The sequence below is a fragment of the Oncorhynchus kisutch genome, linkage group LG18 (assembly GCF_002021735.2).
Source record: "Oncorhynchus kisutch isolate 150728-3 linkage group LG18, Okis_V2, whole genome shotgun sequence".
NCBI lineage: Eukaryota > Metazoa > Chordata > Actinopteri > Salmoniformes > Salmonidae > Oncorhynchus > Oncorhynchus kisutch.
In genome coordinates, this window is record NC_034191.2 from 21,192,077 (window position 1) to 21,215,313 (window position 23,237).

General features: G+C 41.8%; 1 protein-coding gene across 2 annotated transcripts in view; it reads right to left on the reverse strand.

Annotated features, from left to right (window-relative positions):
* Positions 1-310: 310 nt before the first annotated feature.
* The window catches only part of LOC109909234 (RNA-binding protein Musashi homolog 2-like), a 322,173-nt gene continuing 299,246 nt past the window's right edge, over positions 311-23,237 (reverse strand). The window contains exons 12-15 of one of the 2 annotated variants that reach the window (XM_031795527.1): positions 17,099-17,296; positions 11,211-11,365; positions 9,422-9,498; positions 311-6,897 (exon numbers count right to left, since the gene is read on the reverse strand). In XM_031795527.1, the coding sequence (XP_031651387.1) occupies positions 9,457-9,498; positions 11,211-11,365; positions 17,099-17,296 (395 nt within the window). In that variant the 3' untranslated portion in view covers positions 311-6,897; positions 9,422-9,456. The remainder of the gene's footprint in view (positions 6,898-9,421; positions 9,499-11,210; positions 11,366-17,098; positions 17,297-23,237) is intronic. The other variant, XM_031795526.1, reaches the window with a different exon arrangement.

Consider the following 23,237-nt stretch of genomic DNA (forward strand, 5'->3'; position numbering starts at 1 on the left):
TTTCCTTAGAATGGTAATACAAGTATAGAGAATAAATGATGATTAAAATAGTATGTGATAAAAAAAAACATTTAAAAAAATGAATTATTTTATTTTATAATTTCTTCCGTGAACATCTCTGACTTTTCGGGATGGGAATGGAAGTGTACCACAGAATAAAAATACACTATAGGCCATTATATTCAACTTTGTGCATTTTTATTTTGTTGCATCTTCTGGCATACATTCTTTTTCAAATAACTCAAAAGGTTTAATCCCACACCAATTCAACTTTAAACAATATTCCATTTAAAATAAAAACAATGAGTGAAATGGTTCAAAACAGTTTATTTACATTTTTTCCAGACAAACACATTGATTTCTGCACCACAGTAGAGCATGGAAACCTTTCACAAACAAGTTTTATTATTATAATTATTTGAAAATACAAATATAAAATTATACTTTCCACATCTGAGATGTGAGAGACCCCCATCCACTTTATTATATTTTACAACAGGGCTTGAGCAAGCCATACAAGAAGACCTGAAAGATGCTTTCAGACGTCAGTCCTATCAGTCAGCTCTCGCGGTAAAAAGTCTGTTAACATTAAAACATGGGCAAGTGTTAGGAATGGGCAAGGCAATCAGAGGTCGAACCCAAGAGGGAGCATGAGAGAAGAAAAGACTCAGCTAAGGTCAGGTCAAATGTACAGTAAGACAAATGTCCACAGAGATGCACAGGCCTTTTAATGACTGTACCGCTTCCCTAAACCCCCTGTACCCACCCACACACACACACACACACACCCACACCCACACACACACACACACACACACACACACACACACACACACACACACACACACACTCTGCTCTAGCAGTGGCCCATGCCATGCTACTCACTAACCGACAATTCCCCGTTTGAAATAATTGTATATTATGCTTTACCCTAAAGTATCAGTCACAGCTTCTAAAGCCCACGTTTTACAGTCCAACCATGTTGCATCATGGGAAAACATCATAATAATGTTAAGTGTGACACAAACATAATACAAACAGTGTTGCCTACGTAAACATTTCAGACAGCAGGGAGTTAATTTAATCTGAAATTAGGGTTCAGCCTCAACAAATAGACATACACAATAATATATCCTTAACTAACATTATATGCCTGTTATTACAGTAGGTACGTGTGCGTTGTGTGTCTGTTAATTCAGTGATGGGATGTTTGTTTGGCCATTGCCTAGCACTTGCCTCAAGATTCAAGTTTAAATGGTTACGGTAGTACGCTCCCAATATATCATCCAACACCTTCCAGGTCTTTTTTATATATATATATTTTTAGTTTAGTTTTTTTTTTACCAACAATTATCCAATGATTAAGTAGTCTAGCAAGATGTGCAACATTCATCAGCTGTAAACTGCTGTCCATGTGAAGGGAAAGTATAGCAACTACAGAGCCATGCTACCTTAAAGTCCAAGCTGTGAAATCTATTTGAAATCTTTTATTAACTAAGAGATGGTATCAACTATTTTGAATGGACAGCCAGCCAACTTTTACTCTAATCAAATGGTAAATCAGGTATAGTGATATTGGTAGAGGGACATTTAAAACAGAGATAGCTTCTTGCAATGTATCACAGAGCTTTACACTTGCTCTCGGTGGGTACATTCTGCTGCAATAATGTCACGTTTACCAACAGGTTTCGAAATTTTGGCTCAGTCTTCATGAGAACAATACATACATCCTATCCTACCTCAACTCTCTGTGGTTCTATGAATTGCTTAAATGAAATATGTCCTATAGGTATGATTTCAATAAGCCCTTCATATAACAACTCATCAATAGCTTTTGCACTGTCTTGTTTTCCTTTAGCAGGAGGGTCTTAAAGATTAAGTTATTGCACAGTGCAAATGTCTATACTAACAAGCAGGCTGCCATTTGAATGAGAAGACTTTAAATGAAGACTAAGCACGTGAGAGCGTGAGTATGAATGAATCTACAATGTAAATGATACCCAGGCTTTGATTCAAGTAAAAATCTGCTTCCAATGGTTCAAGAGTACAAAAATAATTCACTACATTCTCAAACGTTGATAATGAACTCAAACTAAAGTATGAATTAATATGAATGAATAATTAATTAGGTAGACACCGAAAATAAAATAAACTGTATCCAAAAATAGTAGTGCCAGGCTAGGCCACTGGGATATAAGAGGTTAAGAGTACAAACATCAAAATGAGTTTAGATTAATTATATCTATAATAGTTATTGTTATTATGACCATTATTATCATTAATCTGTTATGTAATAAAATCCATTATGCTCAATCATAATTATAGCTTGTGTCCCTCTTGTGAAATAATAACAAATAAAACGGTTTTGCATATCTAGTATTAGCTTTTAAGGTAGTATGGCACACCCATTTTTTTTAAACATTCAAGGGTGGGGATCCAATCAATGCCTTGTTTACGATTCGGTCTTACAGCAATTTTTGATTTAAATGTCTTCAATGATTGCTTTGGTTAGTTGAAACCATGTGAGATCAGTACAACTGAAAATAAATAGACAAATGATGTTGAAACTAATGTCAGCTTTTCTTTTTAAAAATATGGTAATTAAGAAGAGAAAGTTCTATCCTTACTGGTCTTACATCTTCTAATAGCTACATCTACATCTTAACTATATAACATCTAGCACTAATACTAGAAGAGGGAGACAGAGAAAGAGTGAGACATTGGGAGAGTGAGACATTGGGAGAGTGAGAGACGGAGAGGAGGAAAGAGAGATCAACAAATAAGTGTATAAACCACTACACTGGCATCAAAGACGGCACTCTTACAAGGTCATTTGCAGTTTACTTTTTTCACATATTACTGAAATACATTGATGATCAACATAAGATTACTGTATAAGGTGACAGGGAATGGAGAAAAAAACCGTATGGATGTACAGTACATTCTAATATTGTTAGTATAATAATTATTATTAATATAATCATTAACAACCACAAAAATATTGATACAAATCCTTCTGATTAAAAATGTAAATCATTCAAGGGAACACACTTTTTTTTCTCTTTTTTGAATAGGTAATATACATGTTATTTATTTTTTATTTTTTATTTTTTTATTCTTACTTAAACAAGTCCCCATTTTATTTTAAAAGAATCCAGCATTCTGCTTCACCTGGTTGTTGAGTGAAATGAGACAAACAAAATCTGCACAGCATATACATTAATCCAATCCTTTCTTCAAATATAATTTGAAACTTTTATAGAGGAACCATTTCTCCATCTCAGCAAACCAGTCCCTACAGGAAATTACTGTGGTGACTACGGTGACTTGGCTAGGTCGAAATGCCCTTTGGGCAGAAAAAACGTTTTCCAATTGCAACAGCCAAGATGTCTAATCTCTAATGGGGATAAAAAGTTATTCTTAAAAAACAATCCTTCATGTATCATCTTATCAAGACCATTTAAAATATCCAACACTTGAAATGTGCAAATAGAATATGGTCACTTTCCTTCCTTGTCACGGTGCCACAACTTGTTCTCATAATCCATTCATAATTTCAATCTGTTTAAACCTCAAATAAATGACTTTGTAATCTCTTCTAAGACAAAACTCACAGGGCTGAGGTAATCATAGATATTTGCCTTCCTAATCAGTTCAAGAAAACATTCCAATAAATTGACTTAAAATGTATCTGACTTGAAATATTGCCTGTCATATTGAAAGTAGGTGCTCTGTTCAAAATGGATAAATAGCATTAATAAGAAAAACAAAAAATTAAGATAATCATAACAACAAAATGTAACATCAACACATGCAGATTGGTACGAATTGTCTCTGGATATACATCTGGTATTTTCAAACTAATACAAAGTAAAAGTGTGCTTTGGATTTGTAATAAGTCCTTTTTTGATATAGTATTGACTTCAAAAATCTCAGTGACAGACACAGTAAGTAGCCTTTCACTTGCAAGTGTCTAGAAGAAGTTGAGCCAGTGTCTTCTTTGAGAGACATTGTGTAGCAATGTCCAGTGTTACCCTTCTGTCATATTTTAGAAGCTGTGCACTTTTGAGCTCACCATGTAGAAGACACAACAGTATGCTGGTATGACATTAGCACAGTAAGAAAGACAACGGTATTTACAGAGCAAGCCAACAGTGTTCTTGTAGGATCGAGTCCTCAATGGGGTTATCATGGAATTTTGTGCTACAAATGGATTATGATACGATTTAAGAGCATTAAATGTCCTCGTCTTTGACAGTTGCGCTCTTACACAGTACAGCCTTTTATGATGAACCATCACAAAAATATGGTTCTCTCTGAAACGATTATATGCAGTGACTTGAATAATATTTACAGCTATATATTTTTTTCTTAAAATCTGAATTCACTAAGTATTAAAAGGAAAGGTTATTTTTTCCTGACAACAAAAAAAATTGTAAAAAAGGACTGTGAAAATATTGTAGTCCTCTTATTGCCCAAAATAGGTAATTAACAACATTAAAAGAAACAAAAAAAGCTAGAAGATTTATTAGTTACACTCAATTTTTTAAATTTAATTAACACCACCTTTCTTCAAGCCTCATCAGTTCATGTCAGTTTTCTTGTACAGTGTATTCAGAAAGTATTCAGACCCATTGACTTTTTACAAATGCTGCTACGTAACAGCCTTATTCTAAAATTGATTAAATACCCCATAATGACCAAGCAAAAACAGATTTTTAGACATTTTTGCAAATGTATAAAAAATAAAATACCTTATTGACAATAGTATTCAGACCCTTTGCTATGAGACAAAATTAGATTTTTTTTTCTCCAGAAAATCACATTGTAGGATTTTTAATGAATTTATTTGCAAATTATGGTGGAAAATAAGTATTTGGTCACCTACAAACAAGCAAGACTTCTGGCTCTCACAGATCTGTAACTTCTTCTTTAAGAGGCTCCTCTGTCCTCCAGAAGAAGATTGGGAGAATGTCATATGGTCAGATGAAACCAAAATATAACTTTTTGGTAAAAACTCAACTCGTCGTGTTTGGAGGACAAAGAATGCTGAGTTGCATCCAAAGAACACCATACCTACTGTGAAGCATGGGGGTGGAAACATCATGCTTTGGGGCTGTTTTTCTGCAACGGGACCAGGACGACTGATCCGTATAAAGGAAATAATGAATGGGGCCATGTATCGTGAGATTTTGAGTGAGAACCTCCTTCCATCAGCAAGGGCATTGAAGATGAAACGTGGCTGGGTCTTTCAGCATGACAATGATCCCAAACACACCGCCCGGGCAACGAAGGAGTGGCTTCGTAAGAAGCATTTATTTCAAGGTCCTGGAGTGGCCTAGCCAGTCTCTAAATCTCAACACCATAGAAAATCTTTGGAGGGAGTTGAAAGTCTGTGTTGCCCAGCAACAGCCCCAAAACATCACTGCTCTAGAGGAGGTCTGCATGGAGGAATGGGCCAAAATACCACAGTTGACAGTGTATGTCAGAGCAAAAACCAAGTCATGAGGTTGAAGGAATTGTCTATAGAGCACCGAGACAGGATTGTGTCGAGGCACAGATCTGGGAAAGGGTACCAAAAAATGTCTGCAGAATTGAAGGTCCCCAAGTGCAGTGGCCTCCATCATTCTTAAATGGAAAAAGTTTGGAACCACCAAGACCCTTCCTAGAGCTGGCCGCCTGGCCAAACTGAGGAATCTGGGGAGAAGGGCTTTGGTCAGGGAGGTGAAGAGGAACCTGATGGTCGTTCTGACAGACTAGTCAGAATCGAGGGAAAGATTAATGGAGCAAAGTACAGAGAGATCATGAAAACCTGCTCCAGAACACTCAGGACCTCAGACTGGGGCGAAGGTTCACCTTCCAACCAGACAACGACCCTAAGCACAGAGCCAAGACAACGCAGTAGTGGCTTCGGGACAAGTCTCTGAATGTCCTTGAGTCACCCAGCTAGAGCCTGGACTTGAACCTGATCAAACATTTCTGGAGAGACCTGAAAATAGCTGTTCTGCAACACTCCCCATTCAACCTGACAGAGCTTGAGAGGATCTGCAGAGAAGAATGGGAGAAACTCCCATTTTGTAGCGTCATTGGGAGAAACTCCCAAGTTTGTAGCGTCATACCCAAGAAGACTGGAGGTTGTAATCGCTACCAAAGGTGTTTCACCAAAGTACTGAGTAAAGGTTCTGAATACTTATGTAAATGTAATAGATGTTTTTTTATTTGTAATACATTCGCAAAAATGTCTAAAAACCTGTTTTTGCTTTGTCATTATGGGGTAATGTGTGTAGATTGATGAGGGGGAAAAACAATGTGATACATTTTAGAATAAAGCTGTAACGTAACAAAATGTGAAGTGGACTGAATACTTTCTGAATGCACTGTATGTGCAAACTGACACCTGAAATGGTTTCCATTACCAAGGATGAAAACAAACAACCATAGCAACATAGCAATCTATTTTTTTAAATAAATGGTTTCCATAAATAGACACTCATTTAAGATAGTATCCAATTTTTGTGTATTTTTGATCCTAAGTAAAAAATATAATGAATCTTCCTTATTAATTTGAAGACTACGTCGAAAAGAAAGAAAATGAACTAAATCGATTTAAAACAAGGAACATTCAAAGGTAAAAACAACTAAAATCCTACACAAAGTTACTGGGTTACAGTTGGATATTATGGATGTGAACACCAGGTTTGGATTATAGTACAGCAGATTGTAGTTTCTTTTTCTGAGATGATTTTGACATTTTCTTCAGTTCTTCTTCACATGGTGCCACCTCCACTCTCCTCCTGTGGGTTGATGCTGTAGTGCTTGGCGTTGGATGGCATCACCTGTTCACATAGCCAGTTAAAAACTCCGCCCGGTCTTCCCCGGGCCTCCTGAAATACTCTGCTGGAATGGGAAACGGAGACATTCAAAGCCAGTAGTTAAAACCAAAAGCTCCCCCTTCTCTGTAACACTGATACAGTATGTCATGTCTGACAGCTTTTCCCCTCAACTGCCAATATTTTCTTCTGTGCCATTGTATCTCTTCATTTTACATTTCTCTTGATTCTAAAACATTTGATTGATGGTAGAACCAATTTTACAGAGGTTCGAATTGGTTGAAGCAGCAGATGGTCCAAACTGAATCATCTCAAACCCAGCCTCTGCTGTGGAGAGAGCAGAACGAGTGCTACATCCCATGGGAGCTTTTTCACTGCCAGAAAGATGGATGGCACTAGCCTGGAATCCAAACTCAATTATTCTGCTTCACTTCAAGAAAGGATTCCAGGCTAGGATGGTCACGGCAGCGAGACACCAGCCCAGACACAACATACGGTACCAGCAGTATCCCTGCTACCACACGACACAGAGCTTTATGGAAGAGGGGCAGCAGGCATGGACAGGACATCACTCCTAGCATGCACAGAGACAAGCAGTACCGCCCAGCTACCAGTTAGATGAGGGGTTTGTTTTTTTAAAAGCAGGTTTACAGAAAACTGCACTTCACTCTGTTGCTTTCTCTGATGGCTTCCACTGTGCTGTGTGGTGCTGTGCATTTATATACACTAGCAGTGCATTTCAACAACAAATGTACACCCACTGCCTCCCAGACCCATGGTGATCAGACAAAAATACATACGGTGAAAACTAGAGAAACTGATGACTACATCTGTCGCGTCATTCCATTTCACAGCAATACACGAAAGGACATATGGTGCTACACAGGAGGCTACACAGGAGGCTACACAGGGGGCTACACAGGGTGCTACACAGGAGGCTACACAGGAGGCTACACAGGAGGCTACACAGGAGGCTACACAGGGGGCTACACAGGAGGCTACACAGGGTGCTACACAGGGGGCTACACAGGAGGCTACACAGGGTGCTACACAGGGTGCTACACAGGAGGCTACACAGGGGGCTACACAGGGGGGTCCACAGGGGGCTACACCGGGGGGTACACAGGGGGCTACACAGGGGGGTACACAGGGGGCTACACAGGAGGCTACACAGGGGGCTACACAGGGGTACATAGGGTCCTACATAGGGTGCTTCATAGTGGTCACTAGATCAGTGGTGACACCATGCAATCACTTCCACCAGTCTGAAACATCTGTCCAACAGAGGGTTTTATGAATAAGACTCCAGAGGAGAGCTGGACTGGGGTGTCTCTGTCTGGGTTGATCTAACTCCACACAAATCAGAGTGCCTAAGACTGAAACTTGAAGTGGTGTAGAGGACTGTTGCAGCTGGGTTGCTGCAGTGACTAACACTGCCCTAAGGCAAAGTTTCTCCCTGTAGAGAGACACACTCAGAGTACACACACGCAAGCACGCACACACTCCACTTGTCCCTCTCATACTGTACTCAAACTGCTCACAAATACACTTTATACACACACGTTTTTGCTGATGTGGCTTCTAAATGGCTTCTACACAGTCTGACAATTACAGTATGTTTGAAAGTTTGTTTTCATAAAGCTACTCGATAAACAGCGGCGGTGAGGGTAGAGATGCTGTGTTCTCGAGCGGAGGAAATGACCCAAAGCTGAACGAGTGCACAGATCCAGCTCCACCTCACTCACAACTCTAGCTCCAGACTCAGACCAGTGTCCATATACTGAACAGTAGCACGGCAAAGAAACCAGAGTCTGTTCCCAGATTATAAACAGGGTGGTTCGAGCCCTGAATGCTGATTGGCTGAAAGCTGTGGTATATCAGACCGTATACCACAGGTATGACAAAACATGTATTTTTACTGCTCTAATTACATTGGTAACCAGTTTATAATAGCAATGTTTGTGATATATTGCCAATATACCAAGGCTAAGGGCTGTATCCAGGTACTCTGTGTTGCATCGTGCATAAGAACAGCCGTGGTATATTGGCCATATAGCACACCCTCTCCGGCCTTATTGCTTAAATAGCTAATGCCAACCCACAGCACTAGATATGACTGACTTGGTTATGACTCTTGGTTGATTGCTGAATTCCAGTGTAAAGCTAGCTACATTATATAAATCGACAACATAAGAGAAAGCAACAGTGAGGAAAGCAACAGCAAGGTTTGCATAAACCCAGTACACTTCTTTTGCAGACTACTTTCACAATTTATTTTAACGGAATTACATGCTTAGCCTTCTGGAAACAAAGTGACAATATTGGGGGAAATAATGTCGGGGCGTTACAAGTTAGAAATGTACATTTCAACTCCCAGGATGATGTCACAATGGAAAATGACATTCACTTTTTAAAGGGTTTTCAATATGCATATACAAATATACAAAATAAGAATGTAGAAATGTAAGCAATGTGTAGAAACCCTGTAAAAAGTGTCTTGTTTTTTGAGGGAGAGGAACTAAATCAGACAGAAATAACATGAAAATAGAATAGGAAAAAAAGAATCAAATATGATATAAATGACATAATACCTCGAATGAGATGGCAACCAACCACCTGTTAGGTTTCAATGGTATCCATTTGTAAAAGCGGTTGCAATCAAGGGGCCCTAAAAGTGTACAGTTAGTACCTGTGTCAGTATGCATTTCAGGGAAAAAGGCAAAAAATAAACCTATTAATGGTGATATATTTTAGTCATAGGATGTGCTGCCAGCATAAATGTAAATGTATCTCATTAATTTCCTCAAGTCAGGTTCGTTTGGCCATCGGAACTGCATTTAGGTCCCAATTTGGTTCTTTCATTTTGAATATGGAAAATGGCCACACAGAGGTGGGTCTCAGGAAGTCCCATTGTGGTGCTGGCAACCTGTCTGTGTCCTAGAGCAGAGCTCTCTTTATAGGCAGCATAAATGAAATCAACCTATTTCTAAAGAGTCGTGGACATGGACACCAAAGAGCATGTTACCGCTGGGGTACTGCTGTGGTACATACTAAGAATAGATTTTTTCTTTGATAAGAAGCAGTGATTCAAACCAACTGAATTCTGCAGCAGTGGACAGCACTAGTACTTGGCATCAGTTCTTCCTATAGCAGTTCTCTACACGGTGCATGTAAATATTTTTGAAGGTTTTCTGCATTCACCACCAATAAGGATCCATTATAGCCATTGGGATCATTTGCTTGATGATAAGGGGCTAATGCTTGCTAAAGCAGGAGACTAATGTTGTTAGCTTCAGATGTCTAACTGTACTGTGTATGTATTGTGTGAACAAGGTTTTGTTAAGACTGCATGGATCAGTAGAACTATAATGTAATCATATTCATGTTAACATGTTTTAATGAAATCACCAGCAGAATCACAAAACAACTTCAGCAATGATATCAAGGGCGGAAAAAAATGTAAATGTAAGTACTTCTCCAAAGCGAATGTGTCACCCAACCCAACATGTAGGTGAAACTGAACTTCAACAACAAATGTCCCAAAAAATACATATTTGCTATATAAGACAAATCATAAAAACTGAGCTCGAAGAGAAAAATATTAGCCATTTCATTCTATCTAGGTTGGGATAGCCATATATAGCAACAGGATGAAATATTTCTGACTAGGGATTTTGAGTGCCAACGTGCCGGTCATTTCTGAAATATAGACAAGCTCTTATTTGTCAACCTACATTTCACTTATTGAGGTTGAAACTGTCAAAGTCAAGTGGAAGTTGACATTCCATTCCGATTCGAAATTCCAAATGATGGTTCAGCAGTTAACTAATCTAATGCAAGTCCTCTCTGTTTCCAGAGTGGTGCTTTATGTGCCGACATGGTTCCATTGCAATTCCTCTAACATGGTAGGAACGCACTGGAAGACAAGGTGTTCAATGGGCCAAACATACAAAAAGCCTGATTCTGTTTTCAGAACACCTTCATGTTTTGGACAGGAGTTCAAACAGGGAGAACTGTATTAATTATCTGTGTGGCCTTCAGTTAATCATCCATCTTAGTTGGAGCAGGTTTGCCTCTGTGGTTTTTCTACGGTCAGCTAAAATCCATCAATACCCTCATCAAAGGTCCCAGACTGAAGGAGCCAACAGGGATAATGAATGTCAGTGGCTTCAAAGGACATTGAGAAAATATTCTGACGACAGTGGTTGAACGCACAAGGGGTTACAATTGATTTACATAATGCACTTTGAACAAGGACCCTTTCAAAGGCTAGATCTGGAATTCTCCTGTTCTGAGCATAAGGATGACGGTTGACAGCACAGAGAAGATGAAGGCAGTATTAGAGGAGGTGGACGAGTTACTGGAGTAGGCCATACTTACAGCAATGCTGTGGCCGAAGCCAGAGCCAGGCTGGGGGCTAGCAGCACTAATGTAGTTGCCCACGCCGGAGTCCTGGCTTGTAGTGCCATAGAGGTCAGCCACGGGCCCGGGACTGTTGGTGCCAGGGAAGGCTCCGGGCCGGGCCTGGTTGGTGCCTAACGAAGGGAGGTAAGCGGGGGAGCCAAAATTGGGATGAGCATCGCAGATATTTAGGACTGGTGGTGTGCAGAGATGGATAAAAGCTGTGTACGAGGCTGAGACCTGGCATGCACAGTGCGAGAGACTGTAAGGACACTGGTGAACTGCAAAACAACTAACTTGAACCTTTACCTTAACCGAACCATTACCTTAAAGGGAAAATCCACTCAAAAACTATATTTTGGTATTTTTTTCATTAGTCCACTTTTGATACAAACCCAAAATGTTTTGCATGTCAGGAGTCAAGTTTTCAAGATGTTGGACTTCCAAGAAGCAAAGTGTCACCGGCCACATTGTCATGATGACACAAAATACCAAAATATAGTTTTGAGTGGATTTTCCCTTTAACCTAATTTTAATCAATTCTGAAATTAAATATCTGTTTGCAAGTCAGGAGAATCCATATAGCCTTTTCCATGCACAGTAATACTGGGCTGGAAAACACAAAGCACAAAACTCAATACACTACAGTCAAACAGGAAATGACAACATTAGAGAGGAAGAAGGAAGAGTGTACATAGTTTATGTATACACTTATTAGGCTCAATGCTTTGTTCCCCAGTTGAAATAGAATGTAACGCAAGCAGAAATTGATGAACCTTTTTTAAATGTGTTGTTTGTTTGAGGAGCCTTGTATAAACATATACAAATGGAAAATGGATACATATTCTACAAGCTATCTGACCAGCTCCAACTAAACATGGTTCTAAAAGAAGATGTAAATTAGGTTGCTCATGCATGACAAGTTTTCTACTTTTACGTACTCTAAGCATTCATATTCCATGCAAACTATAAAAGAGCGCAGAAGGGAAGATATGAAGGCTATTTCTCTATACAGCAGCTGAAGGAACTCATCTCAAGATCCTATAGGATGTAAAAACATGGCAGAGGAAAAGTGAGCTGCCTCTTTGCGGGTCCCTCCCCTTATCACTTTTTTACATCTCTCCCCCTCGCGCTGCGTCTTGCGTCCGCCAGCGTCAAATATGACTGCCAGTTTATGAATCCCTCTCAAACAGTAAATTGCTCTGGGGATTTGGGCACAACACCCCCTATCTAATCAACACCTGTCACTAGGAGAGGCCCTCTCTCTCTACTCCTTTAAATATATGATGGTGATTATCTTTCCCTTGGTGTCAGGGGTATCAGGCCTAGCTGGTGCCTGACAGCCAGGAAATTACACAGGGTGTCCTGGGTAATGCCTGCTAAAAGACTGCATCATCGAGTCACGAGTCCCCCCCCCCCCCCACACACACACACAGAGAGAGAGAGACAGAGCACACATTAAAGAGATGGGGCCCACTACCCGCCCTCTGCATCTCAGAGCTCACTCAGAGAGAGAGAAGAAAGAGGCAGAAGAGTTTGTGTGTTAATGTGTGACGGGCAAAAGTCTGAACAGCCCAATCTATACTGAACAAAAATAGAAACGCAACATGTAAATTGTTGGTTCCATATTTCTCTCAAATTTTGTGCACAAATGTGTTTACATCCCCATTAGTGAGCATTTCTCCTTCACCAAGATAATCCATCCACGTGACAGGTGTGGCATATCAAGAAGCGGATTAAATAGCATGATCTTTACACAGGTGCACCTGGGAACAATACAAGGCCACTAAAATGTGCAATTTTGTCACACAACAAAATGCCACAGATGTCTCAAGTTTTGAGGGAGTGTGCAATTGACATGCTGACTGCAGGAATGTCCACCAGAGCTGTTGACAGATAATTCAATGTTAATTTCTCTACCATAAACCACCTCCAATGTCGTTTCAGAGAATTTGTCAGTATGTCTAACCAGGGGGGGGATATTTCTGTCTGTAATAAAGCCTTTTTGTGGGGAAAAACTCATTCGGATTTCCTGGGCCTGGCTCCGCAGTGGGTTGGGGCCTGGCTCCGCAGTGGGTTGGGGCCTGGCTCCGCAGTGGGTTGGGGCCTGGCTCCGCAGTGGGTGGGAGTCTGGCTCCACAATGGGTGGGGGCCTGGCTCCGCAGTGGGTGGGGGTCTGGCTCCACAGTGGGTGGGGGCCTGGCTCCGAAGTAGGTGGGCCTATGCCCTTCCAGGCCCACCCATGACTGCGCCCGTGCCCAGTCATGTCATATCCATAAATTAGGGCACAATTTATTTATTTAATTGACTGATTTCCTTAAATGAACTGTTACTATTTTGATTCAGTGTAGATGACCTTGACAGTGTATGTGGGGAAAACTATGGCTATAAGGCAAGAGAGGCAAAGAGCGCTAGACAGTCTTTTGAAAAGTAGAACACAAAGCCAGGGAGAAATCCCAGACCAATAATACTGGAAATGAAGAAATGAGGAAATAAAAAAGGAAAGGGGAAGTAGAGGAACCATGGGGTTGGCTTAAATGACTCGAATTGTTGTCTAGACCACTTGAGCCATTGCTGCAGTCAGCTCAGCACCAGGTGACCCTCTATTTAGTGTGTTGAAAAGACAAATTAAAATAAATAAAAACAAGAGCATATATTAAATAAAAAAATCGGGAGCCCATGGCGTGGTCTGCTCATTTTTCTCTCCGAGCACCGCTCAGTGACACTCCCATTAATAAAGGAATATTAAAACAGTCTTTCCACTGCTGCCGGAGGCTTTCTCTTGGTGCGGATGTTCATTGAAAGGGAAGTCTATTAATGCTCTGGATCTGAAGACTCGTGAGAATAAGGGTTTTTAAAACCAGCTCAAGAAAGGAGACAGTCTAGATGAGAACGGAGGTGGATTTTTGCCACACATTGTAATACGTGTCAAAATGAAATATCTCATTCAAAGCTACGTAGGCTACGCTATACAGGTGCACGTCTATGATCACCATAGATGATTGGATTGTGAAATATGTTAGTGTAACGGTGTTGCTCTCTAACAAGTGTATAAAAGCCACAGTACTATCTATGGATATCCCTGTTTGGGGGTAGAAAACACACACAACGAGACACACACACCAGATCAAAAATTCATTCTCCCCCTAACATTAGCAGATTAAATAATGACAAAGTTACCTCTTTGTGAGGGAGAAATAAACCACTTCTCAGAGTGACACTGCTGCTTAGTCGTATCAAGCAATGTCTCTGACTGGCTGCACTGTTCTTATCAGAGTGACCCAGTCCTAACAAGACTGTTTTAACCAATTACCCACTCTATCTCTGTTTATACAGCAGGCTAGATCTCTCATAATTGGTGGACTTTGTTGAATTGCACATCCCCCCAGCCGTTCCCATGTTGAACAGGATTTATGGTATTTGAACCACACTGTCAGCCCCACTAATAACTACACATGACTTACTCTCATTGGAGCACAGTTGTGTGGTTAGAACACTATTGGTGATTTAAAAAGGTCAGAGTAACCCGATCTCATTGCAGTAAAATGCTCCAGTCTAGATTTACTAAGGAAATAGGGTTTTAAGGTACCAACAAAAGAACTGGGAAAGCAAAAGAACAGTAAGGTGTGTGTTTCTAAAGACCATATCATTCAGACTGTCAGTGGATGAGCTATGATAGTAAGTAACCTGTTCAATGCATTCTGCAACTCTTTGCTCCTTCTTTGCTCATCAAATAGACTACATTCCAGCAACAAAACGTTATCTCGAAAGATGTCAAGCCAACAGGAAAAATTTGCCACAGAACTTTTGCTCAACTTATTCATGATGATATTCATGAACGCTTGTCATACTTTTGTAACAAGAGTCAAATACAAGCCTTGGGAGCTCAATTTATGGTCACTCGTTCTTTATGACAGATTCCTCATCAGGGTTCTCTCTCCCTTACTTAAATAAGCAGTCTAAATACATATAAATGCAGTCATGTCAATTATGGTTCATCACCTCATATGAAAAAGTAATACACTGTACCAACAAACAAGATGCAATGTGGGTAAGCAAGGGATGGAGATCAATATTTTGAAGGGTGTGATAAGAATAAATAATATTGATCTTGATATATCTTAAACAAAAAGCAGTACTGACAACAATACTACTGTATGCTGAACTGTATACTGAACTGAAAATGGGTAACACTTATACATGTACTGTGTGCCAATGTAGGGCAACAGGTAGCCTAGCGTTTAAGAGCGTTGAGCCAGTAACTAAACATTTGCTGGTTCAAATCCCCGAGCTGACCAGGGGAACAAATCTGTCGATGTGCCCTTGAGCAAGGCACTTAACCCTAATTGCTCCTGTAAGTTCCTCTGGATAGGAGCGTCTTCTAAATGACTAAAATGTAAAACATTTAAATGTTTGTAGGCACTACAGTATATTAGGTCAACGAACTGTGTGAAATGAGAACAGGGTGTCTGTCTGTCCTTCCCTCAGCTCCACATGGAGTGGGTAAGCAGAGAGAGACATGTATACATACATATCAAACTAAACATATCCTGAAGTCATTTCCAAAAGCAGTGTTATGAGGGTATAGCAGGCAAACCGCCAGGGGTAGGCTGGACACAAAAAAAATTGAACAACGCTTTTTTTCTGATAAAAATTAGTTCATTGCATCCGCCGTGGAGCCCAGTTTCATAATATGACCATATTTCCCGGCTACTTGCCATCGGTTTGAAGTAATCACGAAAAAACATGCCTTATTTTAGGGCATTTTTCACCCTCCCAGATCCTATTAGTTCTATTGAGGCACCAACTCGTCTTCAGAACGTTCTATTCCCAGCTTATTGTTCTACGTCACAATGCCTGCATCACTATTGTTGGCAATGAAACCTGCTCACGTTGTTTATAGTTCAAAAGTAAACAAACTAAAAATGACTCATGGAACTCTGAGGTCGTCCCATTGTTTACTATATGGGAAATTTTGGCATGTCTGTCTATTTCGCCAAATATCTCGCAATGTGTATTTTTAGATTTTTTTTTATGTTGGACGCCATTTTAATCATGAGAATCTCCTCTTTCTAATTATACAAGTTTGGCCAGCAAGCTTGGTTGTCATCACATGCTAGCCCCAAAATACTTTTTGCCCTTGGAACGCTGCGCTCGCACCATTGTTTTCCTACGGAGAGGCATATCGGTCTGTTTCGCCAAATATCTCACGATGTATATATTTAGATTTTTAAAGGTCGGGCACCATTTTAATCAGGAGAATCTCCTCTTTGTAATTATGAAAGTCTGGGTAGCGAGCTCGTTTGTCATCGATCACTAGACCAGAAATAGTCCGAAGTTTTCATATGTTCCCTACTTTTTCATTACGCAGTCATAAGCACAGTTGACACACAATCGAGGTGCGGATGTTTACTTTCTACACGAGTTGTTGTTTTCTAGTTTCGTCCGATGAACATATTGTAGCGGTAAAATAAAAAGTGATACATTTTTTTGTGCCATTTAGGCAATAATGGAATTCTAAGCATCACTCCAGTCAAAACAGGCTCTGCGAATGTTCGATTCCATTCATTTGCTCTCAGTCTGCCCTCGTGTTCCAGCTTAGCAAACGTTAATTTGCTGTTTTTCAGCCTTGGGTGAATTTTGACTCGTTCTATTGTCCAGCCTACCAGGGGTGCTACGCTACAGTACACAGTGCATCACCTTCCTCTGATAGTTATTGTTCCCTTCTCTGTCTCTATAAACTTCTCTTTCCTCTCTTTCTCTCTTTTACACCTCATCTCTTTTTCTCCCTCTCACAATAGCCTCATGAATTCGTAACTTGAATGGCATCATTGACTGATTGAAGGAGATGTTAGCAGGGTACACACCTGGGCTCTTAAAGGGGTCCGGGCTGTGCTGCAGGTGGTGCTGGAGGGGGGAGTTGCAGGCGGAGGTGGCATGATGCTCACTGTGCTGCAGCATCTGAGCAGCCTGGGGCCCCAGGGAGCCATAGTCGGCAAAGGAGCAGGGGGGGCCCCGCAGGTCACTGGGCCCGGCCCCGGAATAGAACCCATAATCTGGGAACCCTGAGAGATAGGGGTATAGTATAGGGAGGGAGGGAGGTGGCGGGATGGAGGGAGGGAGGGTCGGGAGGGAGGGAGGGGCGGGATGGGACGCATGTCCATCATCGTGGAAACACTTTACACAGTACTGTAGTAGTAATGAATTGGTTTTTGTGTGTGTTATTTTATTGCTATGTTGTTGTTGTTGTTTTTCTACATGGCATTGTAGTGTGTTACAGGGCAAGGCAAACTACAGTAAACATCCATACTGGTTTTCTTCCTGCTTCTGCCCACCACACCCCAATAGCCCCTTGAGAGACTGGGTACAGAGGCACTACACTACACACACACCAACCCTGCTCCCTAACACTAGTGTAGCTGAAGACTTCCACAATGGAACTCAATGTGGCCTCAAGCTAAAAATGATGGTCAAAGAAAATCTTTAGTAGAATTTACACCACATGTGATCCCCACTTGCTCGCTTCAAAACACACACACATAATAACTGTGTGAAATACACACACTAAGAGCTCAAGGGTGAAAAATAACCAAAATGAGATTCTCCTAAAATAAGCGTGAGAATGATTAAGAAAAATCTATTATTCATGTTTGGGCTTCTGCTCATAAATCAATAAGATTATAACAGAAATTCCTCATACATTTTAGATTTGACAAAGGCAAGATTTCACAATGTACTGGACTACTGATGCAGAGGAGAGGAGAAACAGACAAGGCATTTGTTAACTATAAAGCTTTATGTCCCCACAGCTCTATTCCATAGACACTCAGCACCCTCACAGAGAGCTGCATTATCTGTGTAAATGGACTGCACTTATCAAGGATATTTTCTATTTTTATTTGAAATTCAGTTTAGTTTGGTAGTTTTCAGACCTGATTTGCTAGTTTTTATTTTGTTATAGTTTTATATTTATTATATTATATATATTATTTATATTATATTAAAATATTTATATTTATTTATATTTTGTTTCAGTTTTAGGGTTAGGGACAGAAAACATGACTGGGAGGCTAGGGGACAGTTTTAGGGTTAGGGACAGAAACATGACTGGGAGGCTAGGGGACAGTTTTAGGGTTAGGGACAGAAAACATGACTGGGAGGCTAGGGGACAGTTTTAGGGTTAGGGACAGAAAACATGACTGGGAGGCTAGGGGACAGTTTTAGGGTTAGGGACAGAAAACATGACTGGGAGGCTAGGGGACAGTTTTAGGGTTAGGGACAGAAAACATGACTGGGAGGCTAGGGGACAGTTTTAGGGTTAGGGACAGAAAACATGACTGGGAGGCTAGGGGACAGTTTTAGGGTTAGGGACAGAAAACATGACTGGGAGGCTAGGAGACAGTTTTAGGGTTAGGGACAGAAAACATGACTGGGAGGCTAGGGGACAGTTTTAGGGTTAGGGACAGAAAACATGACTGGGAGGCTAGGAGACAGTTTTAGGGTTAGGGACAGAAAACATGACTGGGAGGCTAGGAGACAGTTTTAGGGTTAGGGACAGAAAACATGACTGGGAGGCTAGGAGACAGTTTTAGGGTTAGGGACAGAAAACATGACTGGGAGGCTAGGAGACAGTTTTAGGGTTAGGGACAGAAAACATGACTGGGAGGCTAGGGGACAGTTTTAGGGTTAGGGACAGAAAACATGACTGGGAGGCTAGGGGACAGTTTTAGGGTTAGGGACAGAAAACATGACTGGGAGGCTAGGAGACAGTTTTAGGGTTAGGGACAGAAAACATGACTGGGAGGCTAGGAGACAGTTTTAGGGTTAGGGACAGAAAACATGACTGGGAGGCTAGGGGACAGTTTTAGGGTTAGGGACAGAAAACATGACTGGGAGGCTAGGGGACAGTTTTAGGGTTAGGGACAGAAAACATGACTGGGAGGCTAGGGGACAGTTTTAGGGTTAGGGACAGAAAACATGACTGGGAGGCTAGGGGACAGTTTTAGGGTTAGGGACAGAAAACATGACTGGGAGGCTAGGGGACAGTTTTAGGGTTAGGGACAGAAAACATGACTGGGAGGCTAGGGGACAGTTTTAGGGTTAGGGACAGAAAACATGACTGGGAGGCTAGGAGACAGTTTTAGGGTTAGGGACAGAAAACATGACTGGGAGGCTAGGGGACAGTTTTAGGGTTAGGGACAGAAAACATGACTGGGAGGCTAGGAGACAGTTTTAGGGTTAGGGACAGAAAACATGACTGGGAGGCTAGGGGACAGTTTTAGGGTTAGGGACAGAAAACATGACTGGGAGGCTAGGAGACAGTTTTAGGGTTAGGGACAGAAAACATGACTGGGAGGCTAGGAGACAGTTTTAGGGTTAGGGACAGAAAACATGACTGGGAGGCTAGGAGACAGTTTTAGGGTTAGGGACAGAAAACATGACTGGGAGGCTAGGAGACAGTTTTAGGGTTAGGGACAGAAAACATGACTGGGAGGCTAGGGGACAGTTTTAGGGTTAGGGACAGAAAACATGACTGGGAGGCTAGGGGACAGTTTTAGGGTTAGGGACAGAAAACATGACTGGGAGGCTAGGAGACAGTTTTAGGGTTAGGGACAGAAAACATGACTGGGAGGCTAGGAGACAGTTTTAGGGTTAGGGACAGAAAACATGACTGGGAGGCTAGGGGACAGTTTTAGGGTTAGGGACAGAAAACATGACTGGGAGGCTAGGGGACAGTTTTAGGGTTAGGGACAGAAAACATGACTGGGAGGCTAGGGGACAGTTTTAGGGTTAGGGACAGAAAACATGACTGGGAGGCTAGGGGACAGTTTTAGGGTTAGGGACAGAAAACATGACTGGGAGGCTAGGGGACAGTTTTAGGGTTAGGGACAGAAAACATGACTGGGAGGCTAGGGGACAGTTTTAGGGTTAGGGACAGAAAACATGACTGGGAGGCTAGGAGACAGTTTTAGGGTTAGGGACAGAAAACATGACTGGGAGGCTAGGGGACAGTTTTAGGGTTAGGGACAGAAAACATGACTGGGAGGCTAGGGGACAGTTTTAGGGTTAGGGACAGAAAACATGACTGGGAGGCTAGGGGACAGTTTTAGGGTTAGGGACAGAAAACATGACTGGGAGGCTAGGGGACAGTTTTAGGGTTAGGGACAGAAAACATGACTGGGAGGCTAGGGGACAGTTTTAGGGTTAGGGACAGAAAACATGACTGGGAGGCTAGGAGACAGTTTTAGGGTTAGGGACAGAAAACATGACTGGGAGGCTAGGGGACAGTTTTAGGGTTAGGGACAGAAAACATGACTGGGAGGCTAGGGGACAGTTTTAGGGTTAGGGACAGAAAACATGACTGGGAGGCTAGGAGACAGTTTTAGGGTTAGGGACAGAAAACATGACTGGGAGGCTAGGGGACAGTTTTAGGGTTAGGGACAGAAAACATGACTGGGAGGCTAGGGGACAGTTTTAGGGTTAGGGACAGAAAACATGACTGGGAGGCTAGGGGACAGTTGTAGGGTTAGGGACAGAAAACATGACTGGGAGGCTAGGGGACAGTTTTAGGGTTAGGGACAGAAAACATGACTGGGAGGCTAGGGGACAGTTTTAGGGTTAGGGACAGAAAACATGACTGGGAGGCTAGGGGACAGTTTTAGGGTTAGGGACAGAAAACATGACTGGGAGGCTAGGGGACAGTTGTAGGGTTAGGGACAGAAAACATGACTGGGAGGCTAGGGGACAGTTTTAGGGTTAGGGACAGAAAACATGACTGGGAGGCTAGGGGACAGTTGTGTGTTGTGTTTGTGTGTTTTTGGGGATGTTATTTCTTGCAAAGAAAGATATATATACAATTATAGTCATGTTTGGGGATGAATTTACTTCTGCCAGATGCCTTTTATTGAGGTTTTGCGCTGAACAGTCTTGGGTCAGGTCATAGGTTAGATTAGGTATAAATGATAAAGTCAATGTCAATGTGACATGGATTTAAAAGGTATAGCACAGAGACTGGTGAAAAAAATATGGTGGAAGGAAACTCTCTCGCCCATGTTAACATCAATCTTTTGATTCAATTTATTAGGATGACCATTAACCAACGCCAATGACGACAGCTAGTCTTACTGGGGTCCGACATATAACAAAAAAGACAGTGACAAAAGACTTTACAATTTACATATGTTTAAAAACATTAACATGTGTGTATCTATCAGTTACACATACTGTACATGTCAGTACATACACACAACAAGGTAACTGAAGTAAATGACTATCGCCCCGTAGCACTCACTTTTGTCATCATGAAGTGCTTTGAGAGACTAGTCAAGGATCATATCACCTCCACCATACCTGCCACCCTAGACCCACTTCAATTTGCATACCACCCCAATAGGTCCACAGACGATGCAATTGCCATCACACTGCCCTATCCCATCTGTACAAGAAGAATACCTATGTAAGAATGCTGTTCATTGAATACAGCTCAGCATTCAACACCATAGTACTCTCCAAGTTCATCATTAAGCTTAAGGCCCTGGGTCTCAACCCCGCCCTGTGCAATTAGGTCCTGGACTTCCTGACGGGCCGCACCCAGGCGGTGAAGGTAGGAAACAACATCTCCACTTCGCAGATCCTCAGCACTGGGGCCCCACAAGGGTGTATGCTCAGCCCCCTCCTGGACTCCCTGTTCACCCATGACTGTGTGGCCATGCACGCCTCCAACTCAATCATCAAGTTTGCAGATGACACAACTACAGTGGGCTTGATTACCAACAACAACGAGACAGCCTACAGGGAGGAGGTGAGGACACTTGGAGTGTGGTGTCAGGACAACAACCTCTCACTCAACGTCAACTAAACAAAGGAGATAATCGTGGACTTCAGGAAACAGCAGAGGAAGCACCCCCCCCTATCCACATCGACAAAACAGCAGTGGAGAAGGTGGAAAGTTTTAAAGTTCCTCGTCGTACACATCACGGACAAACTTAAATGGTCCACCCACACAGACAGTGAGGTGAAGAAGGCACAACAGGGCCTTTTCAAATTTCTTCAGCCTCCTGAGGTTGGCTTGTCACCTAAAACCCTCACAAACCTTTACAGATGCACAATTGAGAGCATCCTGTCGGGCTGTATCACGGCCTGGTACGGCAACTGCACCGCCGACAACCGCAAGGCTCTCCAGAGGGTGGTGCGGTCTGTACAACGCATCACCGGGGGCAAACTACCTGCCCTCCAGGACACCTACAGCACCCAATGTCACAGGAAGGCTAAAACGATCATCAAGGACAACAACAACCCAAGCCACTGCCTGTTCACCCCGCTACCATCCAGAAGGCGAGGTCAGTACAGGTGCATCAAAGTTAAACAGCCACCACTAACACAGAGAGGCTGCTGCCTACATACAGACTTGAGATCATTGGCCACTTTAATAAATGGATCACTAGTCACTTTAATAATGTTTACATATCTTGCATTACTCATCTCATATGTATATACTGTATTTTATACCATCTATTGCATCTTGCCTATGCCGCTCAGTCATCCATATATTCTTATTCCATCCCTTTACTTAGATGTGTGTATTAGGTAGTTGTTGTGGAATTGTTAGATTACTTGTTAGATATTACTGCAAGGTCGGGACTAGAATCACATTTCGCTACACTCGCAATAACATCCGCTAACCATGTGTATGTGACCAATAAAATTTGATTTGACATGGTTGAGAGGCGTTGTGCCGTGAGGGGTTGACTTGTTTGTTTTTTGAAACCAGGTCTGCTCTTCACTTGCGCTATATAAGATGGAAGGGAGTTCCATGCACTCATGACTCGGTAGAATACTGTACATTTCCTTGAATTTGTTCTGGACCTGGGGACTGTGAAAAGACCCCTGGTGGCATGTCTGATGGGGTAAGTATGTGTGTCAGTGCTGTGTGTAAGTAGACTATGCAAACAATTTCCAACACGTTGTTTCTTATGAAAATAAGAAGTGACGCAGTCATGCTTTCCT